Source organism: Rattus norvegicus, chromosome 16, assembly GCF_021556685.1.
Source record: "Rattus norvegicus strain SHRSP/BbbUtx chromosome 16, alternate assembly SHRSP_T2T, whole genome shotgun sequence".
Taxonomy (NCBI): Eukaryota; Metazoa; Chordata; class Mammalia; order Rodentia; family Muridae; genus Rattus; species Rattus norvegicus.
This window is the reverse complement of record NC_141549.1, coordinates 3,779,973-3,804,328: the sequence shown is the minus strand read 5'-3', so window position 1 is coordinate 3,804,328 and position 24,356 is coordinate 3,779,973. Positions and strand designations below refer to the sequence as shown.

General features: G+C 48.4%; 1 protein-coding gene across 2 annotated transcripts; it reads right to left on the bottom strand.

Annotated features, from left to right (window-relative positions):
• Positions 1-2,500: 2,500 nt before the first annotated feature.
• Wnt5a (Wnt family member 5A) lies at positions 2,501-23,726 on the bottom strand. Of its 2 annotated transcripts, none has more exon segments than NM_022631.4 (5): positions 2,501-7,379; positions 11,221-11,513; positions 16,181-16,431; positions 17,614-17,747; positions 23,488-23,726. In NM_022631.4, coding segments are annotated over 5 exon segments (1,143 nt in total). In that variant the 5' UTR covers positions 23,494-23,726; the 3' UTR covers positions 2,501-6,920.
• Between the last annotated feature and the right edge of the window lie 630 nt (positions 23,727-24,356).

The window sequence follows — 24,356 nt, the reverse complement described above, 5'->3', positions numbered from 1 at the left end:
CGAGGGTCTTAAACAGAATGAAAAAAGAACCCATTAGTGCCAGACAAGAATAAATGTTATCAGGCACAGGAGTACATAACTATGATCCCAGAATCCTACCTTGAGAGGTGGAGGCAAGAGGATTGCAAGTTTGGGGCTAGCCCAGGCTACATAGGGAATGACAGCCTATTGAGTCAGAGACAAGAAAGGAGAGAGAGAGAGGGGGGGGGGGGGAGAGGAGAGGAGAGGAGAGGAGAGGAGAGGAGAGGAGAGGAGAGGAGAGGAGAGGAGTCAAAACTTACCGTCCAATAGCACTTTAAAATTTTCAATTTCTAATTTGAAGAAATGAGTCCATGCAGGTGCCTCCCATTTTGCCCAGGTAACACAGGTTTCCTTGGAGCAGAAGAGAAACATCCCAGCAAAGGGAACTCAGCAGCAGGCCTCTTTAATGCCTGCACTCAGGGTACTCCCCTGCCCTGTCCTACATTAATGACATTGTGAGGCCTCCAAAAAGCAAGGGGTCTTCCCTGGCCAGGAGTGCTTCCTGCTTGGGGTCTCCACGGTCCCTCAGCTCACACACCAGAGCACTGATGGGTTTTGTCATGTGCGTGAGGGGTGGACTGGCTAGAACAATACCACTGGTGGTTTACTGTCTTCGATTTTCAGCTAATTCCCCCTTTTATGGTAGGTGGTGAGGTAGCCTTGGGGGTTAGATATTAACTCTAATTGGGTGGTTGCTTTTGTCCCTTGTTCTATATGATGACCCAGATTATGAAGACTCTAAGATAACACTGGCGTGAGTGGCAGAGCCAAACTTGGGGAGGGAGAGCCTCTTTGAACAGCCATGGTACAAGCATTTATTGAGATCCCATGATAAGTGTTTGCACGGGAAATCTTGCTTTTCCTTAATTCTCACTTGCTTTCACCGTCGGGTGCCCCCAATCCCCGACCCGTGACATCTAGCAGCATCTGGAGACAACAATGTGTTAGTCATATGTGGGAGAGCGCTGCTGCCTTCTAGCAGAAACCTGTCTGGAGTGGCACCAAATGTCCTACGATGTCCAAGAGAAACCCTCCTAAGAGAAACCAAAAATGTCACCGTGCTGAGGCAAAGAGCCCCTGAGGAGGGGGCAGAGGGGGTTGTGGGAAGGGGAGTACACCGTTCAAAACAAAACAAACAAAAAGCAAAGGGTCATGGATGAGACAGACTGGTCACAGGAATGAAAGCTGCTTGGACCTGCTATACGAGTGCCCAGCCCCCATCCTTCCTGGCTTTCAAGCCAGAAACCCAAATTTTAGTGTGAAACTGTCTCTTTTAAGTCCACCTCCAATTTGCATACTTCAAAAATCCTATGCAGGTTAAACAAAACAAATCAGGAGGCACTGAAATCAGGATAGAGTTAGGAGCCACGGCTGCAGTCTAGCAAGGAGAAAGGCCACTCCCCAGAAGGGGCAAGTATTAACATTACATCTCAGAAGAACCCTCAGGCTTAGACAGTCCCTATCCCTACCTACTCCCCTCCCAGGCAACATTTGTTGTGCTAGGAGTCTGTAATAGAATCCTGCTTGTGTGGGTTTTCCTGCACGACAACTCTAGGAGCTAAGTAAACTTGTGCTCTCCCATTTTAAATTCAGGGGGGTTCGGTGTCACAGAGCCTTTCCTCAGCTTCTCCAGGCGGCAAATCAAACTTCAGTGTTAGAATCTGAGCCCCACCTGTCAGCCCCATACCTGTTCTTGGTGAGGAAGTCAGCTTGCTGGATCCCTGGTGTCTGTCTACATCTACAAGGGCTTGTCCCATTCTTGCACCCACACACAGGCAGCAGTACACCTCTGTACTGCTGTACAGAGGTCCCCCAAGCACTCAGAATCTCAGCCCCACATTTTCCCATTGGGAGTGAGGTTCTTCTCCAGGCCACTGTCTAATACTTCAGTCACTGGGAGGTGGCCTGGGACATGGAGTAGGTGGAGGCCAGGGGTATTGGTAAAGCAGCACAGGGTAGATTTACTCTGGGGAGTCACCCAGCCTGAAATTCCAGTGGTCCTGGGATGGAAGAACCCCACGTTAAGAAGCTCGTGACAGCCTCCGTGTCATTAGGTAAGCAACCGGCAGAACTTCCAGTTGATTCTGTCTGATCTTCCTGTCAAACACGCTACTTCTCTCTCTTTCGCTCTCCGGCTCACTTTTTTTTCCCCCTGACCCTGGAGTTTTATGGTAATCCCTTCGCTCCCCTCTAAATGTCTACAGGGGAGAATTACTTAGCGTAAAACTTACATTTCAGCCACAGCGAAGCAAAGAAGAAAAGTCACAGTTAATTGGAGGGCAATGAAAGACCAGCATTAATCTACAAAAGACATCCTTGAGGTTCGAACATTATCTCTTCAAAATGATTTCTCATGACAGAAATGTTAGTGCCTTTTTTTTTTTTAAATCTGGAAGTCCTATTCCATTTTCTGAGCGCACCTTAGATTCAGATGAATTTGGCCCCTCTCTGCTAAATACACACACAGGAGCATGCTGGATTCCATAAAATGATTTTAATAGAAAAGTACAAGATACGAACAAAAATAAATAATCTTAATCTCCTTTCTAGCTCAGCAAAATGAAAACTGTATAAAAATTGGCCTAAGATGTCTCTCCTTTCTTTGCACACACTATGCAACCTTCTAGATTGGCTCACATTGAACCTTTAATTACATCTGCTTTATGAAGTTTGATAACAAGGTATTTCCCTAACGTAAAACATCATCCAATCACAGATTTAAGTGTAAATTCCACATTAACAGGCAACTTAGAAGATCCCTTTTATAAGTTTAAATTCTTAGGTCTCTAAATGTTTCTGCTGCAATAAAAAATAAAATCATCTTAAACCTTCATGACATGGCATCTTGTTCACCGCTCCACCGAGAGAGGGAAGATTAGAAAATGCTCTTTAAGACAATAAATATTTTTAAAGTATGCTTTACAGTAACAGTGCAGTGCCTTAGAGCTGTGCCTCCATGCCTGTGTGCATTAAACATGTACCAGAAGTTACAAGCAACTTTGCCATCCCCACTCTCTACCTATATTTCAGACTGAACAGTTGTTGCAAGTGCCTTTCACTGGTGACCACGTTAATACTACTTAATACTAGTTAATACTAGTTAATACTAGTGATCAAGTTAATACAGCTCTTGTCCACATGTTGTGTCATCCTGCTCTTGGGCTCGATCTGAAGGTTCCAGTGGCTTGAATAAGGTTGCAGAAAAAGACACGTTGGAACTGGCTGTTGGGGAAATCCTTGGAGGCTGGGGTGGGAGAGTGGGGGCAGGCAGCTGTTGACCTAGGAAGTGGCAGCCCGGGAAGGTCAAGAGCACAAAGAAACAGGACTGGAGCAGGATAGCCTTGCCCTGGAGGCCAACACTGACCGTTTTGGATGTGGTTCTGCATGCCACTGCCTGTGTATAAATACTTCATTGATGTTCCTGTACTGGGAAGGTCTTGAATGCTCTCCAGGATGGGAAGAAAAAAGATGCTGACATTGCTACACCGAGTATATGTTTTAGCAATAAAGAACACTGGTCAATATACAACTGAAGAAAAACGGAAACAGATGTGTGTCCCGGAGCCACAAGAGTTTGAATTTGCCCAGAAATGCTATTTTAAACACTCTATATGTTGGTCTACCCTATTTGTGTGTGAGTGTGTGTGTGTGTGTGTGTGTGTGTGTGTGTGTGTGTGTGTAATAATGCATTCTTGGTTTCCTTTAAAGGTTTCAATATGTTACAAGGTTATCCAGAAAGAAAAGGGGGGAAGTGGGGAGCGTGCAGGCAAAGGGCCAGCTAATGTATCAATCTACAGTCCTGGCCAGATTCTGGTCTACATTTCCAGAAAGCAGGGCACACAAGGAATCTTTAGTTCCTGTCCTCTGCCGACCCTTGCTTTCTTCCCATAAAGACTGCCTTCAAATTAGATGCGGAGATGCTCCACAAGACTCCTGGTCAACCCGAATAGAGAGGCACAACAGTAGTAGTGGCAAACCAAGGATACATACAGACATGTGTGCACACATGCATCTCACACACATGTCTATGCATGTATATGTATAAGCTGAAGAGCTGCTCATGGATGAGAGCATGAGCCTTTTCGGTTCATCTCTGGGATGCTACAATAGAAACACACTCTAAAACAATTAAGTCGCATGCATAATGTCAAAAGAATGTGAGTAATCCTGTGGCCAGCTTTTCGCCATCTGCTTGACTTACTGCTTTCTCTCGCTCTGAAGGAACATCTATAGGAGAAGAGAATTCCACTTTTGTTCCAACACATATAGAGCTCTATTGAGGTTTCCTAACAGTCCGGTTTGGGTAAGAAAGAAAAAAAAATCCGCTCTTCTGTTTTTCGAACACATAGCTGCCCTAGCTGTCTCTTGTGGCTTCAACTAAAACTATTTCTCTACATGAATTGCTGAAGGACAACTGAAACCTCTTACCCATATACAAGGAACATTTTATTTTATATTCTATCTTCCATGGGCGGAAGCCTTTCGATTTTTTTTTTAAACCAGTGAAATATACAAATCACACAAGACAGAAATATGTACATTAAAAGTACAGAATAAAGGCCATAGGGGATATACAAAATATCTGAATGACGCGTAGAATATCTTACATTAAATAGATTTTTTTAAAGCTAGGATTGTTAAACTCCACTCTGCTCATAAACATGAATCAGTAAAAAAATGAACATAATCTGATTTAACAAATAAGAGAGAGAGAAAGAGAGAGAGAGAGAGAGAGAGAGAGAGAGAGAGAGAGAATGAACTTCATGGCTTTTGTAGAATAAAAACCAAAAAGTGACATTTTAAACTAAATTAGTGCTTTTTTTTTATTTCAAGATCTTTTGCTTGCAATTTACTGTAGCTGAGGGGGAATTAATATTTTGGGGCAATAAGTTAAGAGCCACAGGACTGAGGTGACCAGAAGGCTACCAAGCCCATGAACGGATACATACATCTTTTCAAACCTTGGAAAAAAAGAGTATCAGGCCTTGAAAACAACACAGCAGATGTCATTTTTGAAACAGAGGTGCCCTTATTTTAAAACACTGTTTAGACTAGCTATCTATGTGGTGAACTGGTTTGCGTGGGGAACCCAGATCCATCCTGTCAGACAGGACAGTCACATGTCCTCCCTGGGAAAGGAGTTGAGCAAATAGAGAGCAGGCTGGTACTCCTGGGTTCTGGGAGCCTTTCAAAGTCTAGGGCTGTGACAAACCACAGTGTCCTCCCCACGAAGAACACCAAAGAGAGGGTGGAGAACTGGCTGGCAGTGGGCAGGAAGTAGAAAGTCCACTTTCTAACCAACATACATTCAGGACGTGAGCCCTGAGCGCTTCTTCAAAGTCTTAGCTTGCTTCCTGGTATTCATGGTAGAGTCACAGACAGGCCAATATCAAGACTCAAAAGCTTTAGAAAAAGAGAAATCCCAACTGGACTGCAATGGAGCACAACACTCCAGGCAGAAAGCTAGCCCAGAGCAAACTGTAAATCTAAATCCCAGATTGCACTGAGATATAATTATATCTATATTTATATATGTATATTTATATATATGTTATATACAAAAAAACTGAGATATCAGGCACCATTAAACCATATCCCCCCCATTATAAATGCAACTGTTCAAGTACACTAGGAACAGTTTTAGGGTACACCTGCAGGATAATAGGAAAAACACAAAAGGAAAGTCTAAACACAGGAGTATAACAACCAAACAGCCGGAAGCACTTCTGTGGACTCCTTGGGCCAAGTGATATCGGCAAAACACATCAAGTCACCGTCCCTCCAAAGAAAAGCCATAGAGAACAATCCCTAAGTAGCTGGTTTTGAGCATTGCTCCTCCTATACAATTTCTGCCCTGCTGGCAATGAGCATCCACCAGAGTGGCCATTTGGAAGTATGGCCAGCAGAGTCCAGAGAGGGCTTTGGGTCATGTAAGAAGATGGCTGCCACCAACTCCTCACAGAGGCGGTCTGCCCTTCAACTACCTGGGATTTTCTTGCTGCCTGTGTAGGGGGTTTGCAAATGGGACTCCTGGGTACGTTTTCATTTTTAAGAAAATAAGACGGCTTTCAAAACAAGATTATTATTTTTTTAGCCAAAATCCCTTCATGGACATAAAGTCTGGTATTCAGAATCAGTCGGCCATAAGGTTATGGCCTCAGTGTAGAAAATTTCAAGCTTTCTAATTTCTGGGGACTTCCCTCCCCCAGCCCACCAGCTCCCCAAATTTCAAGGACTGTTAGAAAAAGGCACATCCATAAACAGAGTATCTGTAGATGGGCTATAGCAACATACCTGACATGCCTGCTTATGAGGATGTGAAAGTCTAGCTTGTACCTTCTAAAAGATCGTTCTAAAAATAGAAAAAAACACAGAGTGTCTCGTATTCTGTATTTTGGCATATATGTATATTTAATATATCTATATTTAAGGTGATTTGTCTTATACCAGAGCACCTGCAATTCATTTGGTCACTGGGACTGAGTCACTCATGGGTCTGTACCACCTCTTTCACCAGGATACCACCCATCTCATAGGACTCTGTTTGAGAAGAAAATAGTTCTTATGCCTTCTAGATGTGAACCCCAACTGCACAGCTAAGTTCGAATACGTGTTATTTCCCCTTTATCCTGTAGCATCAGAAGAAAGAAGTTTCGTACTAACTTTGCAAAGATCCTCAAAATAAATATTTTTCTTAGTTTCCCCCACTATTGCCAAACATTAATTATAATATTAATAATAAACCACAGAGTTCTTAGATGGTAACAGAAGGAAGGAAAAAAAAAAAACATGGTTCCAGCTGCAATTCTTGGGGGAGAAATAAAAAGAACCAGAAGCACTGTACTTTCTATAAATATGTGGGTCCTGGGAGTGGGACTGGATGATGGGCGGGCACACCACTATTTGCACACGAACTGATCCACAATCTCCGTGCACTTTTTACACTTGACATAGCAGCACCAGTGAAACTTGCAATGGCAGCGTTCGGTCTGCACCGTCTTAAACTGGTCATAGCCACGCCCACAGCACATGAGCTCGCAGCCGTCCATCCCCTCTGAGGTCTTGTTGCACAGGCGTCCCTGCGTGCCCAGTGAGCCAGTGCTCTCGTTGCGCACACAGTAGTCCGGACTTGGGTCGATGTAGACCAGGTCCTGCGTGGTTGGGGAGTTGAAGCGGCTGTTGACCTGTACCAGCTTGCCCCGGCTGTTCAACCTCATGGCCGCTGCGCTGTCATACTTCTCCTTGAGGGCATCGCCCACCTTGCGGAAGTCCGCCAGCTGCAGCCAGCATGTCTTGAGGCTACAGGAGCCAGACACTCCATGGCACTTACAGGCTACATCTGCCAGGTTGTATACTGTCTGTAGGAGGAAAAGGGGAAGGTTACTGTACTGATCCCCAGAGGAGCTGAGATGCTGGCATGAGCCTAGTGAACACTTTGTAGAGGCAGCCATGTCCCTAGGCTGAATCAAGGGCTTTGTTATTTATTTCTTCATTCCTCACCACTAGAAATATTGCATTGCCTTCTTTGAAACTCTGAAACTCCTTAGTTTTTTTTACTATTCTATCCACATCTATCACATTCAAATGGGAATAGGAAAAAAAATAAAACACCCCTGTGGCCTCCAGTTTGGTGGGAGGGAAATGTTATCAGTACAATGAGAACTGCATTTCTTGCCTCTCCTATCTGAATGCACACCCACATCCAAGCCTCCGAGGGATGTGCTATTATCCTTCTCTTCACAGAGAAGGGAATGGAGACCTAAAGGGATGAGCTCCTGCTCAACCACTGGCCAGTGGGGAGTGCCAGGATTTGAACCCAGACGGTAGGACACCAAGCCCATGTTCAGTGGGCTAAGTCAGGAAGGAGTCTATCCCCAGTGGGATCTTGGTTTCGATGTTCACCCATTCTACTGTATTACTGTGTTATTTCTGCTGTCGGGACTGTCGGGACCGTCAGGACCTGCTCTGACACCTGTGACCTCATCCAATCATGGCAGCAGCTTTGTGACATGTACAGAAACAGATAACACAGTGGCATAGCAAAGAGGCTCACACAGGTCACACAACCAGGTCTGGATATCAGTTATGCCCACTGCTACGCCCTCTTCAGTCCTTACTCTGTCCTGTCCTACCCTAGGTCTCAAGGACCACTTCAAAGCCATGGACATAGGATGTCTGACTCTGCCCTTGAACTTAGGTAACTGGATGCCCCTTTCTAAACCTGTTTGGCACCTTCAGATGGCATCAACTTCCTACAAAGTTAGGAGGATAAAACTGAAGGAACCAAGGAAGCACTTGGTACTCCAAATCCATTCAGTAAACCTGGTCTTTCTCCAGGGTGATGGGGCCATGGCCCTGGGTTTTTGCCGAGTCACCTCAGGCCTCCCAGGAGGAGCACTCAGAGGTCTGGCCTCACAGCACTGTGCCCAGCAGTCTGGGAGGTGGTGGTGGTCTATTTATAATCCTGACTGCCCACAGTTCCTCATGCCAGCAAGCTTCCAGAGTCATCATGGTATAGTAGTGCTGGCCAGGGCCTGTCCAGAACCCAGAGCTGCTTCTGCCCAAACAATTACCTCCCTCCTCTAAGGAATTATAAGGACTTTCTTTTAATGGGGCCCCACAGTACTTGCCATAAAGACTTTCAGACTGAGGAAGGTTTTGCAAATATATTTAACCTTTGCTCCCCCTTTTTAAGGAAAACCAAAAGCTAATGCCCTAAAAAGTGTTAATATGATCTCTTGTACATAGTGTTCAATTTTGTAAGGTACCCAACCCCCACTTTAGAGAAGAGGTGGTTTCTGTGCCTCTTACTGAATAAGATCCTTCCTTTGGCCCATCATTCCCATGATAGAACAAAACCAGACGTGGCACATTACAAAATCAAGGGCAACAAAAATAGCAAAGTCACTTTTCAACTTCTCTGAGGGTCCCTCTGGACACTGGGAAAGGCTTGACCCTCTCCTAACAATAGACAAGACGTTCAGGATTTCTCTATAGGAAAGAAGAGATAAGGAAGTTCCAGACACGGCTGGGAACATTTCTGGTCGGATGTGCCAGTTGGATCCTACACAGAAGGGAAGATGTCAGGAGAGTGGGATCCTGAAAGTGTGCCCTTAGGGGTTTTCAGAGAATGGAGCTGGACCCCCTCCCCTGCAATTCCATGAGGGCTTACGACTGTGACAACCTAGAGAGAGGAGCAGTCCCTAAGGTGCAGAGCCTGAGCCAGGTACATGCTGTACTTTCTCTGAGGCAACTACCTGTCCCCTCAGGGAAGCATAAACAAAATCTCATTGATACCCTCAGATGTTTGACAGTCACTCTGAGAGGAAGTTAGATGGAATTATCTCCATGATCTGTGGCTTCCCTAGGTCCTAGTATTCTGCAGTGTTTAATAATTAGCATAGCATTTATCAAGCACCGACTGCTGGCTGACTGTAAGCTAAAATCTGAGATTGAACCAAAGGAAGCATTGTTGTCAGTCAGATTCCTTATGGTGTGGCACTAATATCTGACCTCACTCAGTCTTCACAATGACTACAACTACCACAACCACTGCGGCGAGGTGTGCTAATGTGGACACCCAGGATCTGATTTTAAGTTAGCATCCCCAGTGGCCACTCCCTGGCGTTTCAGCCCTGAGCACTGATGCATCCGTTTAAAATAAGTTAACTGAGGCTTGTAACAGATCCACTGCTTTTCTCACATAGCCTACGCAGCGGGTAAGTGGTCGGCCTCAGTTTCCCCATCTGTGAGACGAGGGTGTGGGGTCAGAGGCTCCTTCCAGTCCTCTATGGTCTACTCTGTGATTATCTTCCTTTTTCCTCACCCCAAAATACAGAAGAGTGAAATCTCTGACCAGAAAGTTCCTGGCACCTACCTTGAGTTCTGTGAAAAGCTAATGACCCTGGTTTTCAATGCTGCCAAAGTTAAGAAACATTGTCACCCCCTCATTTTAAAGCGGCCATAAAGTGCCATGTGTTTAACCGCATGGGGAAAAAAGGGTCTTTTAAAATATCTTGGAGTAGCTTTTCATATCCCCCACCAGGGGAAGGCAAAAGGGGGGAACCAGGAGGCTCAGGAAGGCTGGGGGACAGACTGTCAGTTTCTCTTCTCTCCAGAGCCACCCTGGATTGGCCTGCTGGTCAGACTTAAGAAATGCCAAACTGCTAAAATGTCTGTCCTTTCCCTAAAAAGGGCCCTTTGGAAAAACTCTCAGCCCATCAGGTCTGCTGCATAATGCCAGGAGACAGGCAGGGAAAAAGAAAGTGTCCAAGCTAGAATGCGGCCTTGCTCCATGCTGTTTCCAAACTGAAACCCAGCCTCAAATGGTGACCACTACGACCCATTGGTGGGGACCAGCTAAAAAGATTCACAACACACTTCTCAGAAAGCAGCTGGATCTCCAGAGTCCATTTATGGATCATTCAATCCCCTGGGGGTTGGGAAAAGGAGGGGGGGGCTTTCCAGAATGTGCACCTTAAGGAAAAACAAAACTTTAATCCCAGCACTCATTGAGGAGGCAGAGGCAGGTGAATCTCTGAGTCCAAGGCCAGCCAGGTCTGCAGAGTGAGTTCCAGGATAGCCAGGACTACACAGAGAAACCCTGACTTGAAAAACCAGGAAAGAGGGGACTGGAGAGATGGCTCAGTGGTTAAGAGCACTGACTGCTCTTCCAGAGGTCCTGAGTTCAATTCCCAGCAACCACATGGTGTCTCGCAACCATCTGAAATGGGATCTGACATACATAAAATAAATAAATCATTTTAAAAGAGAAAAAGAAAAACCAGGAAAGAGAGAAAGAGAGGAGGGAGGGAGGGAGGGAGGGAGGGAGGGAGGGAGGGAGGGAGAGAGAGAGAGAGAGAGAGAGAGAGAGAGAGAGAAAGGAGGGAAGGAAAGGGGAGCAAGGAGAAAGAAAAGAAGGGAAGGAAGAGGGAGAAGAGAAAAGGGAAAGAAAAGAAAAAAGAACAGAGATGAGAAGAAAAGGCCTGAGGTGAGCAAAGCAGACCTAGGCATTGAAAGATGGGAGGATCCCAAGCATACGCAGAAACCCCAAGGTATGAGTATCCCAAGAGACCTGAACTGAGCTACTGTGACAAGAGGGACCCGGCCCAGCTCCTGTGTGTGTGGAGGGAGGGTGGGATGGGGGTGGGGATAAATGCTAGTGGGGGTTGGTAGTGTCAGGGGGATCATGGCACTCACCCTGCGACCTGCTTCATTGTTGTGCAAGTTCATGAGGATGCGTGCGCTCTCATAGGAGCCCTTGGCGTGGATTCGTTCCCTTTCTCGTGCGTCCACGAATTCCTTGGCGAAGCGGTAGCCATAGTCGATGTTGTCCCCGCAACCGCCCCACAGCCAGTCCCGAGGTAAGTCCTTGGGGCGCGCTGCGCGGCTGCAACCACAGGTAGACAGCTCGCCTTCCCGACACGCTCGGCTCATGGCATTTACCACTCCAGCAGCGCTCACCGCGTACGTGAAGGCTGTCTCTCGGCTGCCTGCGGTTAAGGATGAGGAGTCACTAGATTGCCTGCCCCACACAGAAGCACAGATCTTGCTGGGAAGAAGGGAGAGATGGCGGGCGGCCACTAAGGCCCCTAACACACTGGCCTGGGCAGGCTGGAGAAAGTTGAGCCCCGACATAACACCAATCCTTGAAGAAGTAGGGGTCCCCAGACTTTGTGGTGCTGGGGAAACCGCTCTTCAAAACAAAGGAGGAAACAGTTCTCAGGCCCACTGAGGGCAGGAAAAAAAAAAAAAAAACTAGACAGCAACCCCTGGGGAAGCCCTAACACAGAAAATCCTGGATTATTTGGTAAAGGAGAGAGCACCCCCAACATGCCTCAGTGGCTACTGAAGTGAACAGGCAGAGACAAACCTAAGGCTGACAGCCCATACTGAGCCCCACTCCAAATGTTCACCCAGGCCCCAGCCCACCTTGAGGCCAGCTCAGGAGGATGGATCCAGTCACACACAACAGCAACCAATAACAAAGGAGACAAGGATACCTACATCTGCTGGAATGTTTTTAGAGCCTAGGCAAGACCCCAACACTGCTGGCTTGATTTTTCATTAACCACCCCTTCCCCCTTCAGTTTGAAGATATTCAAAATATCTTATTTCCAAAATTGCATATGAAAGAAGTCATTGAAGGAAAGCTCAGAACTGGGCTAGACTCTTTTTTACCCTTGTTCTAATGTTGACATTATTTTCATGTTGAACAGAACAGAATTTGCTAGGCTTAGAAGCCTGGGTGCATCTCAGGTCCCCATCCTCACAGCCAGGCAACTGCCTGATGCCCTCTCTCTGTAGCTGTAATCTCTTCCCTGCTATGGGACTCCATGAGCTCTCCACTCTTCACCACTCTGCCCACTTCTAAACCTGCCCTGAAATGCTCTCATTCGAGAAGGAGCAGTTAAGCTTTTTTGTCGTTGTTTGGTTGGTTTTTTTTTTTTTTTTTTTTTTTTTTTTTTGCTTGGTTTGGTTTGGTTTGATTTGGTTTATCAAGACATGGCTTCTCTGTGTAGCCCTGGCTGTCCTGGATCTCACTCTGTAGACCACACTGGCCTTGAACTCAAAGATCTGCCTGCTGGGATTAAAGGTGTGTGCGGCCTCCATCACCACCCCCCAGCTACGTGAGAATAATCCAGAAAGCAGTTCCTGGTTCATCTTGGTTCCACGTCTGCACCACTGGACTCTCCTACTCATGGCTTTTGCCCGCCTGAAGCAGTGAGAAGACTACAGAGAGGGGAACAGACTCAAGGTGTGTCGGGGACACGTAAAGATCATCTCCCTGTAAAGCACTCTTGGGAGCCCTAGCCACAGGCACCAGTCTGAGCTCTACTTACATACAGAGAAGTTTCTAAAGTAATTTGGTAAACAGCTGCACTGTGAAAGAGAAAGGGTTAACATCCTGCCAGTCGGCTTGCTTGTAGAAGAAAGACTGGTGCTCCTCACTTTCAAAATCAACTGTAACATAAGGATATTGAAATGGATGCCCATGAAATAAAGGTCCCTTCTGATGCTAAAACCCCCTGTACCAGACTGGGTTTCTCAGACGGTCAGAAAGCCTGCAAGCAATCTTTATGAAGCAGAAGCAGAACAAAGACAGCAGATCTCAGCCAAACTCAGCCAGCCCCTAAGAGATGGTCCTGCTCACTCTCCTGCCTGCCCTCTCCAGGAATAGTTCTGTCACACAGCTCCTGGGGCCATTTGTGAAGTACTGAGGCTTCAAGTCATACAGACTTCCCTCCTGCATTTAACAAATGGGTAACTGGAGGAGCGCACTAGTGGTTGGCAGGAAGATCCAACCAGAAAGTTCCAGTGGGGCTTTCCATCTGTCTAGCTCACATTAGGGCACGGCAGAGCACATACGTTGGGGGAGTGGGAATAAGAAGTTGAGCAGACAGATTGTCGGAGTTATTTGAAGATTAACACTGATAATACAGAGAGTGTTGTGACCTGAGCAGGGGAGGGCTGTGGAATAAAACTCTTATGGGTAGAGGAAGAGGAGATAAAATGGTCCTCTGAGGACAGAGGGGATGAGACACTGCCCTTTGAGGCTTTTATATAAAACACAAATCACACACAGCTTTTCCCCCCATAGGTCTAGCTCAATCATTTCGATCTTCATCCAGAATACAAAACCTGGTAGGAGTCTGTAAGCTAATTGTTGACTATGGAGAAACAGCAGTTTGAAGAGCGCTGCTTGGCTAGGGGGCGGCCTGTGTGTCTCCCCATGGCTGCTCATTTGGTTACTTTCCCTCTGCATGAAATCGAGGCTGACTTGGCTCCCCACGTCCCTTAAAAATGGTGCCTTCCTGAAATCTTTTCACAGTATAGAAACAAAGGCAGAAGAGAAACAAAGGCTGGTCGGAGAGGGGAAGAACGCGGTGAAAAATGAGAATGCCTCCAAAATGAAGCTGGGGCCTTCAGGAGGTGACTGTGCCTCCAGGGCAACTGGCACCTTGGAAAAATGATCCTGGAAAGGAAGGGGTCAGAGGTGGCAGCAGCAGCTTCCCAGACACTGGCCACTCACCGGGGTCAGAGTCTCACAGACAAGTGTTACTCTCTACGTCTCTGAGATCCTGGGAGTTTTGGAGTAACTTGGGCACACCTTGGGCACCAAAGGTCCCAAAGCTCATTGGCTTCAAGCAAAGGCTGAGCTAGGAAAAATTCAGTCTCTGTTCCTTCTCACCCAGAAAACTCATTAAAATTTCCCCACTCTCCTTCCCTTCTTTCCAAGATTGGGGGGTGGGGTGCTCAGGTGGGAGTCAAACCTAAGGTGCCAGGTGGCTGTGCGCTCTAGGACAACCAGGTACTTGGAAACCTCTGGCCAGTGAGGATGCACCCTGTGCTTCCTGGAGCATCAGATGACCCACCCACAGCACCGGTCACTCTCACCTCACCAGGCTTTGAGAGGGTGGAACTTACACAAGCCCCACCATCCATTCCCTACCAGAGAGTACCACACAGCCAAGGACCAAAGAGGGGACTTAAAAGAGACAATGAAACGTGGGCATTTGGAGTTGGAGCTCTGCTCAGGCCTGGGGGACACAAGCATGTTGAATCTTGGACCACATCTAAATTGAATCTTTCAGCAGTACTTAGATTCACTCAGCTTATCTGGTACACTCTTGCCTAGAACGGCCTTATGTCAAGGATGAGGAGGGCGAGGAGGGTGTTCAAGTGAGTTCACGGTTAAAGCCCTTGTGACTGCCACCTTCCTGTGGCTTTTTCTAACTTCTGTCCCTGTGAGAATATGGTGGTTTTAAAGGCAACAGAGGTGCTTATAAAGGGAACACCCAACAACACTTGCTGTTTAGATAGAATTTACAAGGAGGTTTTAACTTCTCTCTTGAAGCTTCAGAAAGCAAAAGTAAGTCCCTACCATCTCCCCATTTGGTGACCTTAAAACAGTCTATATCTCAGGACCATTGCTGGCAACCTAGGCTTTGCTACTCCAGTCTGACCCCAGGATATACATTAGCACATTTTAATCATTGACAGAAAGGACAAAGCCCCGTGAACCTTGCAGGCTGGGGCTGCAGGCTGTTCCCCCACTGGATTAGTGGAATGGTTTCCAATCCTGCGTTATTTTAGTTTATGAAGTCCCTTGGCTCAAGCATCCACTGACAACTCTTTTTTGTTCTCAATGAATGCACTTTTTTAGGGTTTTCTTTCAAAAGTATTTTATCCATCTGTGATGGATATTAAGCCAACTCTTTCTCTCCAGTCAGTATAAACAGTTAATTGCCTTGATAAATTGCTTCTTAGTTTTGGAGTCACTGCAGTGATATTAATTATAAGGGCTTGTTTGCATAAAACTAAAGAGACCTAAAATATTCACACTAGAAAACACACATGGCCCATCTGTCAAGTAGGATCCTAGACTACTACAGAAAACCACAGGCAAACTGAGTTTTCCTTTTTTTTTTTTCTTTTGGTCCAATTTAAATGCTATCTCCCCCTGAATGGAACAATAAACTCAACAACATATTTGAAAATTAAAACTCAAGCTGTATGCAAAAACACTTAAAATTGTTACTTCAGAGTTTCTAGGTTGAAAGCCTAAGCGTGTATTTTTTTTTTTTGCCCGTTGTCAAAAATCACACACACACACAAATTGTATCACTTCTTATTAAAATTCTTTCTGGAACTAAAAATAAAGCTTTTAACTTTATATATCTCTGTAGCCTCAGGAAATGTCTATATTAGGAAAATTAAAACCTTACTGCCGGCATTGCCAGCATTCTGAAAGATGACAGCTTGGGCCATTTGGATTGTGGCTGAAGAAACTTATAAGCACCGGAAGGGTTCTTAGATTTAAAAGGCTTTGAATGGCTCAGCTTTGCCCCATCTATGTTGGATCAATCAAAGCAAGTACTCTGCTTGTACCCTAAATAAAATGCATTTTACAAAAAGGAACTGTCACAGGGAATGATGGGATCTGAGGTGTCCCCCTCCTGATCTGGTTCAAGGAGTTAGAAACTACAAACAGAAGTGAGGATCAGAATTAGTACCATTCTGGGAAATGACACAGTTCCCCAAGCCATCACCCAGGCTGTAAAGAGGACAGTTCATCAAGCAGTCAAGCAAACATAAACCCCCCCACCCCCACCCCCCGTGCAGACAAAGTTGATGGGCATCGCAAAAGCTGTCCTACCTATTTGCATCACCCTGCCAAAGACAGAAGTGTTGTCCACTGTGCTGCAGTTCCATCTCCGATGCCGGAACTGGTACTGGCACTCTTTGATGCCCGTCTTCGCGCCTTCTCCAATGTACTGCATGTGGTCCTGATACAAGTGGCAGAGTTTCTTCTGTCCTTGAGAAAGTCCCGCCAGTTGGCTGCAGAGAGGCTGTGCTCCTATGATGTATACTTCTGACATCTGAACAGGGTTATTCATACCTAGGGACCTGCAAAGGGGAGGGGGAGATGTTCATTCAAGATTTACGTGAACTCCAGAGGTAGCTCCCTCCTCCCCGAAAGCATGTCAGCCATACAAGGCTTGAAGCAAACAGATGCCTTTTCTCTCCTGTTTGTCCGCATGACAAAGTATGAGGAGGGCTTCATAGAACTCCTCTGTTTAAACTGCAGAAAACAGAGGTATTGTGCTGTCCCCACCCAGCCATCTGGCTCCCTCAGTCAGTGTTTTCATTGCCTTCTTCTGCAATCACCACATACCTGATCCAGTATTTCTGAGATTCACTGGGAAAGAGGGGAAAGTGGAGATTTTCAGAGACCAGACATAGCTTTAGAGAAAATGACTCCAGGCCTACACAGTAGATGGATCCTCCTCGGAAAACTCAGGAATATCAAAAGTAGGGAAAATTAGGTGGAAGATAGCAATACCTTCGAAGGCATGAAAGTACAGATGCTGATATCTATACAGACTGAAGAAAAGTCCCCATGTTTTCAGATGCATTAAAGGGGATTCTTCAGTGAATGTGAAGGATCCAAGCTAGGAAATTCAGTGACCAGAAGTCACATTTGACAGTCAGGAAAAAGAAAATGCTACTCCGTTACCAGGGAGAAACGATCTAGAATGCTGCCACCACACACAATCCCCTAGATGCACTGAAGTCCAGAGAGAAGCCCCCATTTAGGAACTTTTGCCTATTTCAAGTTCACCTCCTTTTGATCAAATTTCAAGTGCAAATACTCTCTATTTGGGGGTTAGATGTCTTCTAGGACTCTGTTGCTTCAGATACTGTGGGTTAATAATCTCAAGCGACAGAAAAATAAAAGGGAAATTCATCTTTATTTTACCTGGGGGGGGTGGTGGCAAGAGTAAACTGTATTGACAGACTTAGAATTATTAAAGAAGAGTATTTCCCTCTCAGTACACGTTGTTCCTGCAAGCCCAGGTCTCAACAAGGGCCTCATAGAAAGAAAGAGGCTGAGATTTATATATTCGGGTTTCCCTGTGGAACTGAGTGTATGATTTACAAAACGAGCGGGTTACAAGAGAATTCAAATTTTAAAAGCCCATAGAACATATACCCACCTATATTAAATGAGTGTACCCATGCTCGCTTTCCAGCTTCCAACGCTATACCACAGTGCAAAGGAAGAGTAGGCACACGGAACCAACTTACCACCAAGAATTAGCTTCTATTACAACCTGGGCGAAGGAGAAAAATGTGGCCAAAGCCATTAGGAAGAACTTGGAAGACATGGCACCTCCAGCGGTCCCCAAAGCCACTCCTGGGCTTAATATTCCAATGGGCTTCTGGAGAGGGAAGAAAGGAGCAGATGTTTATTGCCTTCAGATAATTTTCAAGCATACAAGTTTAAACGACGGAAACATCCGAGGTCTCTTAAGTTTACTGTTGATTGACTGCGCTTCTCCTCCGTGAGGTTTCTGATGGCGAGATATAGGCAGTTTCTTTTTTCCAAATTAATCCACCCACGCAACCTCACCAGGAAATCTTATTTCGCTAGGATCCTGCGCGCGGGGCACGCCAACGATTACAAACATGTCTCAGTGCTGTTGAGTCAAAGCCCGGGTACCAGGCTTCCTGCGACTTCCAGTCCCGCACCCCTACGTTCCTCCCTAGCTTCCCGCTGCGCTCGGTCTCTCCTAGAAAATTCACTCGGGAACCCGCCGCCACCCTCGTCCTCTCCCGGACCTGGGCCGGAGCAACAAGTGGAGCCAGAATTAATTCCATGGGCGAGAGGAGCGCGAAGGCGAGTGGAGCGCACTGCCGGAGGCTGCCGAGGAGGCGGGGTGGCCGGCGCGGGGGTGGGGGTGGGGGCAGGACGCGGGAGGGAAGGGCAGGGGGTGGGGGCGAGGCCCCAGGGACCAGCGCGGCGCGCGAGTGCCCAGTTGGGAAATGCAGCTCCGAATTAACATCGTATGTTTTATAATCAGTTTACGGGGCCGATTTTGGGAAAGCCACTTCCAGATGGGGAAGAGCAGCCTGGATTTCCTTTAGGATCTGCTTCAGCCAGTTTGGGGCGGGGAGTAGATGAAGTTGGGGGTAAGGGATAATGAATGGGAAGAAGGTCAGCTCTCCCACCCCAGGGAACCCGGAAAGCCTGCCCTCTCCTGCCAGCGGCCTCCTTTCTGTCTAAGAGGAGGTGTAGGTCTCGGTAGAAAGAAGTATCCGGCTTCAGTTCTTTTAGGAGAGGGTCTTTGCCCTACCCTTCCCTTCCCTTGGACCCCATTATTCTGACTTTTTACTCTCCCTCTGGCCCCCACGTCCAGCAGCGGCTGGGGGGCGGGGCGAAAACCACGGAGAGCCTGTTGTTTCTCTTGGTGTTGTCCCCATGTTTTCATCGCACCACTGCGGGCCTGTGTCTTGAAGTACACTGCCACCCTGCCTCCAGTCTAGCCCTCCTGGCCCAAGTCAGGCTCAGTTCATTCAGTTCCAAAAGGTTGCAAACAGGCCGAGGCGACAGATCCCCAAGCGGAGCCAGCTCCCAAGCATCAGCACTGCCCCTGGCATCCGGGGCGCAGGGAACCGGGCGAAGTTTCTTCCCTGAAGATATTCGGGAGTAGAGAGTTCCCAGTCTGCTCCCACTGGTGATTTTTCCACCTGCAGGCGGCGGCGGAGAGAGAAGAGTGTGGGTAGGAGGAGCAGGTTTCCAACGTTCCCCTTTACGGTCTCTGATAAGTATAACTCTGTGATGCCCGAAGCCCCGAGGGAGCCCCTTCTTTTGGAAAGGCAAGAAAGGTGAACCTCTTCCAGGCGAAGGCCTTGCGGAGACCAGCTCCGTGAAAGGAATGGAGGGGACCCTGTAGGCAGTAGAAACGCTAAGGGGCCCTGGAGCGAGCAGTAGCTTTCTTTTTCGAGCCACCCCTTTGGCTTGGACACCTCTGAGCTCCTGGTAGAGGAGCTCGTGTGCTTGCCAGTGCCAGCTAACCAGCGCTCTGAGCCTAGGCTCGGCCGTCCCCAAAGCACCGCAAAGCTGAGGACGCATCCCGGAGAGAATGGGAATCTGGAGTTTCCTCCAGTCTAAGAGAAAGAAGGTTCAGTCTCCTTCCCTACCCCCGCCTGAAGTGTCAAGTTTCCTCCAGGGGAGGGGTGGGCTTCAGGGTCTTTCTTTGCGCGCGGCCCAGACTGCAATGGCTAGAGTCCCCAGTGGAGGCTAAAACCATGCACTAGTGTGTGTGTGTGTGTGTGTGTGTGCGCGCGCGCGCGCGCGCACACACACACACACACACACATACACACCCTCGTGCACACTTACACACACGTATGCACAGACAAACACGTTGCGAAGGGCTCCAGCTCTCAAATCGCGGCGGGTCTCTAACTTTTGGAGCTTCACAGCGGGCGGGGCGCGCGGGGCGGGGCGCGGGTGGTGGAGAAATTGATAACAGATTCGGCGGATTACAGGGAATCTCTTTGTTAGAGCCGAAACCACACAAACCGAACCCTATCCCGGCCCGACGCTCCCGGGGCAAATCCACCAGTTCCCAGAACCCGGGCCAACAGTGAGTGGAGCCACCGGGTTTACTCAACTCGGGTCTCCTCGGTTACAAATTAGGGGTGTCCCAAGGAGATCGACCTGAGAGCCCCGGAGAGCAGCATCTGCCTTGGACCCCTTGCACTTGCCTGGAAACACCTCGGTTTTCTTTCCTCTCCAGTCTGTTGCAGTCCCACAAATCTGTGCGATTCAAGGAACTCACAGCGAACTCACTAACGAGCACCACCACTCTAGAGTGTAAAACACCCGACCGGGTGAGTTTAGGAGAGATCCAAAGCGAAGAAGACGGCGTGGAAGGAGAACTTTCGGGAGACTGCCGCAACAGGGTTAAAACAAAAGTTCTGGTCAAAATTATCCAGAGAATGAGCCAAATGTTTTCCAATAGAGGCTCGGGAAAGCAGACTGTGAAACTGGAGCATCTGTCCTTGCCGGACGGACAGTAGAGGGTGCAGGCTTTTAAGAGGTGCAGCACAGGGGTGGGTGAAGTGAAGGAAAAGCGTTGTTTGCGGGTCTTGAAGCCAAAGCAGCTGAATCTGGATGATGCGGCTTCCTCAGAAAGGAATCCCCAAAGCCTTCAGGGTGGACGAGATGAAAGGTGCCAGGGAATAGTGCTGCGCTAAGGCGCCAACCCGAGGAAGAAGAAAGTTGGTGGGAAAAGACATTTCCTTGGTTGAGATACCTACAGGTCACACGCAAAAGTGTTCAGCTGCCAAGTGCAAAAATAGGTCGTTCCTTAAGGCGAACACCAGACAGGCTAGGCACAGAGTCTCTTTTGAGGGTCAGGGGTTCCGGAGGTACCGGGAAATGCACCTACTTCACAGCAGTTCGGTCATTTCCCTCTGCTAGACTCTACATTTAGGGCCCATGTCTGGGAGTGGAAATGATCAGAGATGCCAACTAAGCGGAAGAAGAGAGTGACCCAGGCTCCCGGTGGCGAAAAGGAAGATGGGAAACTCCCAGATCTCAGTTCTTGAAGAGATGGAAATTGAACAATGTTCTCCAGTCTGCACTTTCTCTGAACCAAGAAGACCGATGGAGAAACTTGAGGGAGGGAAACTCGGTAGCTGGCACAAACTTGGTTCTCCGGCTTCAAGAACGGCAAAGAGAAGACCTTGAAGAAATGACCAGTAGGGTGTCTGCTTAAGGGGGGAGTAGGCAAAGGAAGCGTTGCTCCCCCTCTCTTCGGCCTGGGCCAAGCTGAGCTGTAACTGTCCCACTCCATGAATACGTGTAGCTAAGACACATGCAGAAGGCAGAAATAGCCAGTGAGGTAAGCTGGAGGTTGTCGGCTGCTGCAGTCAGGGCGAGAAACCTGAAAAGTTCCGGGAGTGACCCAGAATCGCCAGGAGGTCGAAGAATGGTAACAGTCCAGGAGATAAACTTCTCCTTTTCCTAAGCCTCAGGGATGCACGCCAGGGCTCTCCAGGGCCCACACACAATTACCTCACCTAACTCAGCACAGAGTCTAAAACTGTCTAAAACTGAGTTGTGTACCCCCGATGAGAATAAGAATTTAAAAATCAGTTCAGTCCCCAATCTTTACAGGGGATTTTTTTTACAGACGAAATTCATAAAGGAAGACGAAATCGCTGTTTTCGTTTTTGTGTTTAATAGATGAAGAAGGAGAGGCTGAGAGAGGGGAACGCCACGAGAATCCAGGACCACAGAAAGAATTGGTGAGACAATTAGGGGACACACCCGAGGCCTTCTACTGTGACACCCCCTCACCACTGACTTAGAAAGGGTCGAAATCCTTCGTCCAAATTGCCCAAGGCCTCTGGTGGGTTATACCAAAGGCCCTTTTCTATTCGAAGCTCAGGGCAACACAGATTGTCCCCCTGGCAGAGAAAGGTCTTGGTGGGAGAGTGGAGCAGAGTTGTCGCCAGGGGTGCAAGTAGGACTGAAACTCAGAGGGGCCTTACTTCCAGATGGCCAACAGGGGGCAGCCGGCACCGCGCGGCCGGTTAGAAGGGCCGTGTTAAAGCTCAGTTTTGCCGGCACGTAGCTTGCCCCTTGTGCACAGGAGCGCTCTGAAAGGGAAGACCTGAGTCTTAGGCTGGGCCTCCTTCCCAGGATCTCGGATCGAACCGCCAAGAAGACTAAAGCCGGCTTGGCAAAGACTGATCTCCAGCTCCCCAAGCCCCCAAAGCAGAGCAAGGGTCCCAACGCGTCCACCTATACCCTACTTTCCGCCATTCCCCAGTCGCTGAGTACTTACGACATTGTCTCCTCCACACACCCCCACCGCCCCCAGGAAAAAAAAAAGCCTCGTCTGATGGAAAATGTCTTGAAACCAAATCTGGCTAGGTGTGCTAATATCGTCAAGACAGCGGAGGCTGAGGAGGTGCGTCCTCATTGTCGGGCCCAAGTTATTTCCCCAGAGCGAATTGTCCATTTAAAGTACGACCACAGAGCTGTGACTCAGACAGGGCATGGAGGGTAAAACAGGGCCTTAGAAGCACTAGGGTTTAAACCCTTTGAAGAAAGAAGGTTGTTTGCTTTTAGGAAACAGCTTCGTTCCGATTTTCGTCTTACTCCCTACTAGAAAGCTGGAAACGAGAGATACGAAGTATAAGTGGAAATTGTTATCGAGACGTGGAGGGCAACCCGAAGAAAAGTTGCTTGGAAAATTGCTAGTTATATTCCAAGATGAAACGTTAACTTTTTTGTAAAAGTGAACTCTGGGTGACCCTCAGAGTGTGTGACTCGGCTTTAACATGCAACTGACAATTAAAACAAACACGAATTCACAAACTAACCCCCGCCCGCTCTCGCAACGCAGAGGCCCTTGAGTCTCTAAAGCACTAGGCTGACTCCGCTCAGGGGGTAGGATTAAAGCCACTAGGACCACTACTCCCCGCCCCCAATGCTGCAGTAAAGGGCCTGAGCTCACCCAGAGGCCGCTAATAAAGCTAATAACGCGACCCCGCTCCCCGCGCGGGGTGCGCTCTGGCCCCCCGCCAGGCACTCTTAAAGGCACAAGGGCCTGGAACGCTCGGGTTACTCGACCTGGAGAGCTGGGGACTGGGCCCTGATCGGAGGTTGGGGGTGGGGAGTGCATTGCTCCAGGGTAGGTGGCCCCTAGTTTCCCTAGTCTCGCCGTTTCTCCTAACCCAGTCCTCGTCCGGCCTCAGCTCTCCATCCACACAATCTCCGCGTGCCGGGGAAATGGGCGTTTGATATATACTTGATGAATCGAATCATTATCCTGTTGCCGAAATACACATAGTAAAACTACACTCCGGGTTCTCGAGGGTAAAAAGAAATGCCGTCGGTGACCTGAACTATCTTTCCTGCCTTCACTCTTCTCCATAGTTGAACAGGTTTGAATAGCCTGTGCGAAAAGTCTCCAAGGACGCAGAGTCAGTGTCCCCAGGGTAAGGGACAAAAAGATCGGAGTCCCTGCCAGCGACACCGGAGTGTAGCTTTCTCTAGGCAGTTGGAGAAACCGAGGGGATAAGGATAGATTGAAAGAGTTCAGTTAACTTTGAAAAGAAAAAAAAAGTAGGGAGCGTCGGTGCGCACAGAACACTTACCTTCATGGCGAGGGGGAGGGGGCGCGGAGAGGAAGTCGCCACCCCAGCGAAGGGGGCCGAGGAATCCAAGCGAAGCGTCGGGGTTAAGCCTGGGGGGACGATTCAAAGCAGGACTGCGGAGTCCTCCTGGGCGCGTCGGGTGGGCGCAGCGACCCGGAGCGGAAGCGAGCACTGGCACCCGGGCTCGGGCTGCGGGGCTGGTAGAGCGTGGAAATGTGCCCAAGAACCGAGAGGGCGCCGGCGCGCGCGGGCGAGCAGCAAGCGCAGGGCCGAGCGGGGACACAGTGTAGGAGCCGCGGGTCCGACGAGGGCGCGCAGGCGACTGTTCCGCGGCGAGGCGCTCCCTCTCTAACGTCCATCAGCGACGGCGGTAATTAGGGCTTTCCAACCCCAAATGTGGGCGTGATTGTGCAAAAGACTTTACAACAAATAATAAAAAAAATTCTTCACAAGAAGGTGAAAAAAAATGCCCAACTACTCAACGGTGGCCCGAGGCGGGGAAGGGGGGGCAATCCCTATGCCCAAGATGCCCCCAGTTCATTCACACCACGAATTCTGCAGACTTCTGGCGGCTCACGCCTCCTGATTGTCAGCTCCTCCTCTCCGGGTCTGTGACCGAAACGTCTGCATCCAGGGGCTGCTCCTGCAGCTGACTTAGCTAGTGGACGTCTGTGTACACACAGACACACATCCAAACACACACACACACACACACACACACACACACACACACGCAGAGAGAGACACGCGCGCACAGACACACACACACGCAGACACAGAGACACGCTCGCACACACAGACACACGCAGCAGCAGCAGCAGCAGCAGCAGCAGCAGCAGCAGCAGCAGCAGCAGCAGCAGCAGCAGCAG

Bases quoted from the DNA above. Each gene is read 5' to 3' on its own strand.
- Wnt5a (XM_087589067.1), bottom strand. From the start codon at position 18,186: ATGGAATTAATTCTGGCTCCACTTGTTGCTCCGGCCCAG. The intron at 11,514-16,180 runs GTAGGACAGCTT...CCTTAACCGCAG, and splicing joins TGGCAGGGTGATGCAAATAG to GCAGCCGAGAGACAGCCTTC. The intron at 7,380-11,220 runs GTGAGTGCCATG...TTCCTCCTACAG, and splicing joins ACAATGAAGCAGGTCGCAGG to ACAGTATACAACCTGGCAGA.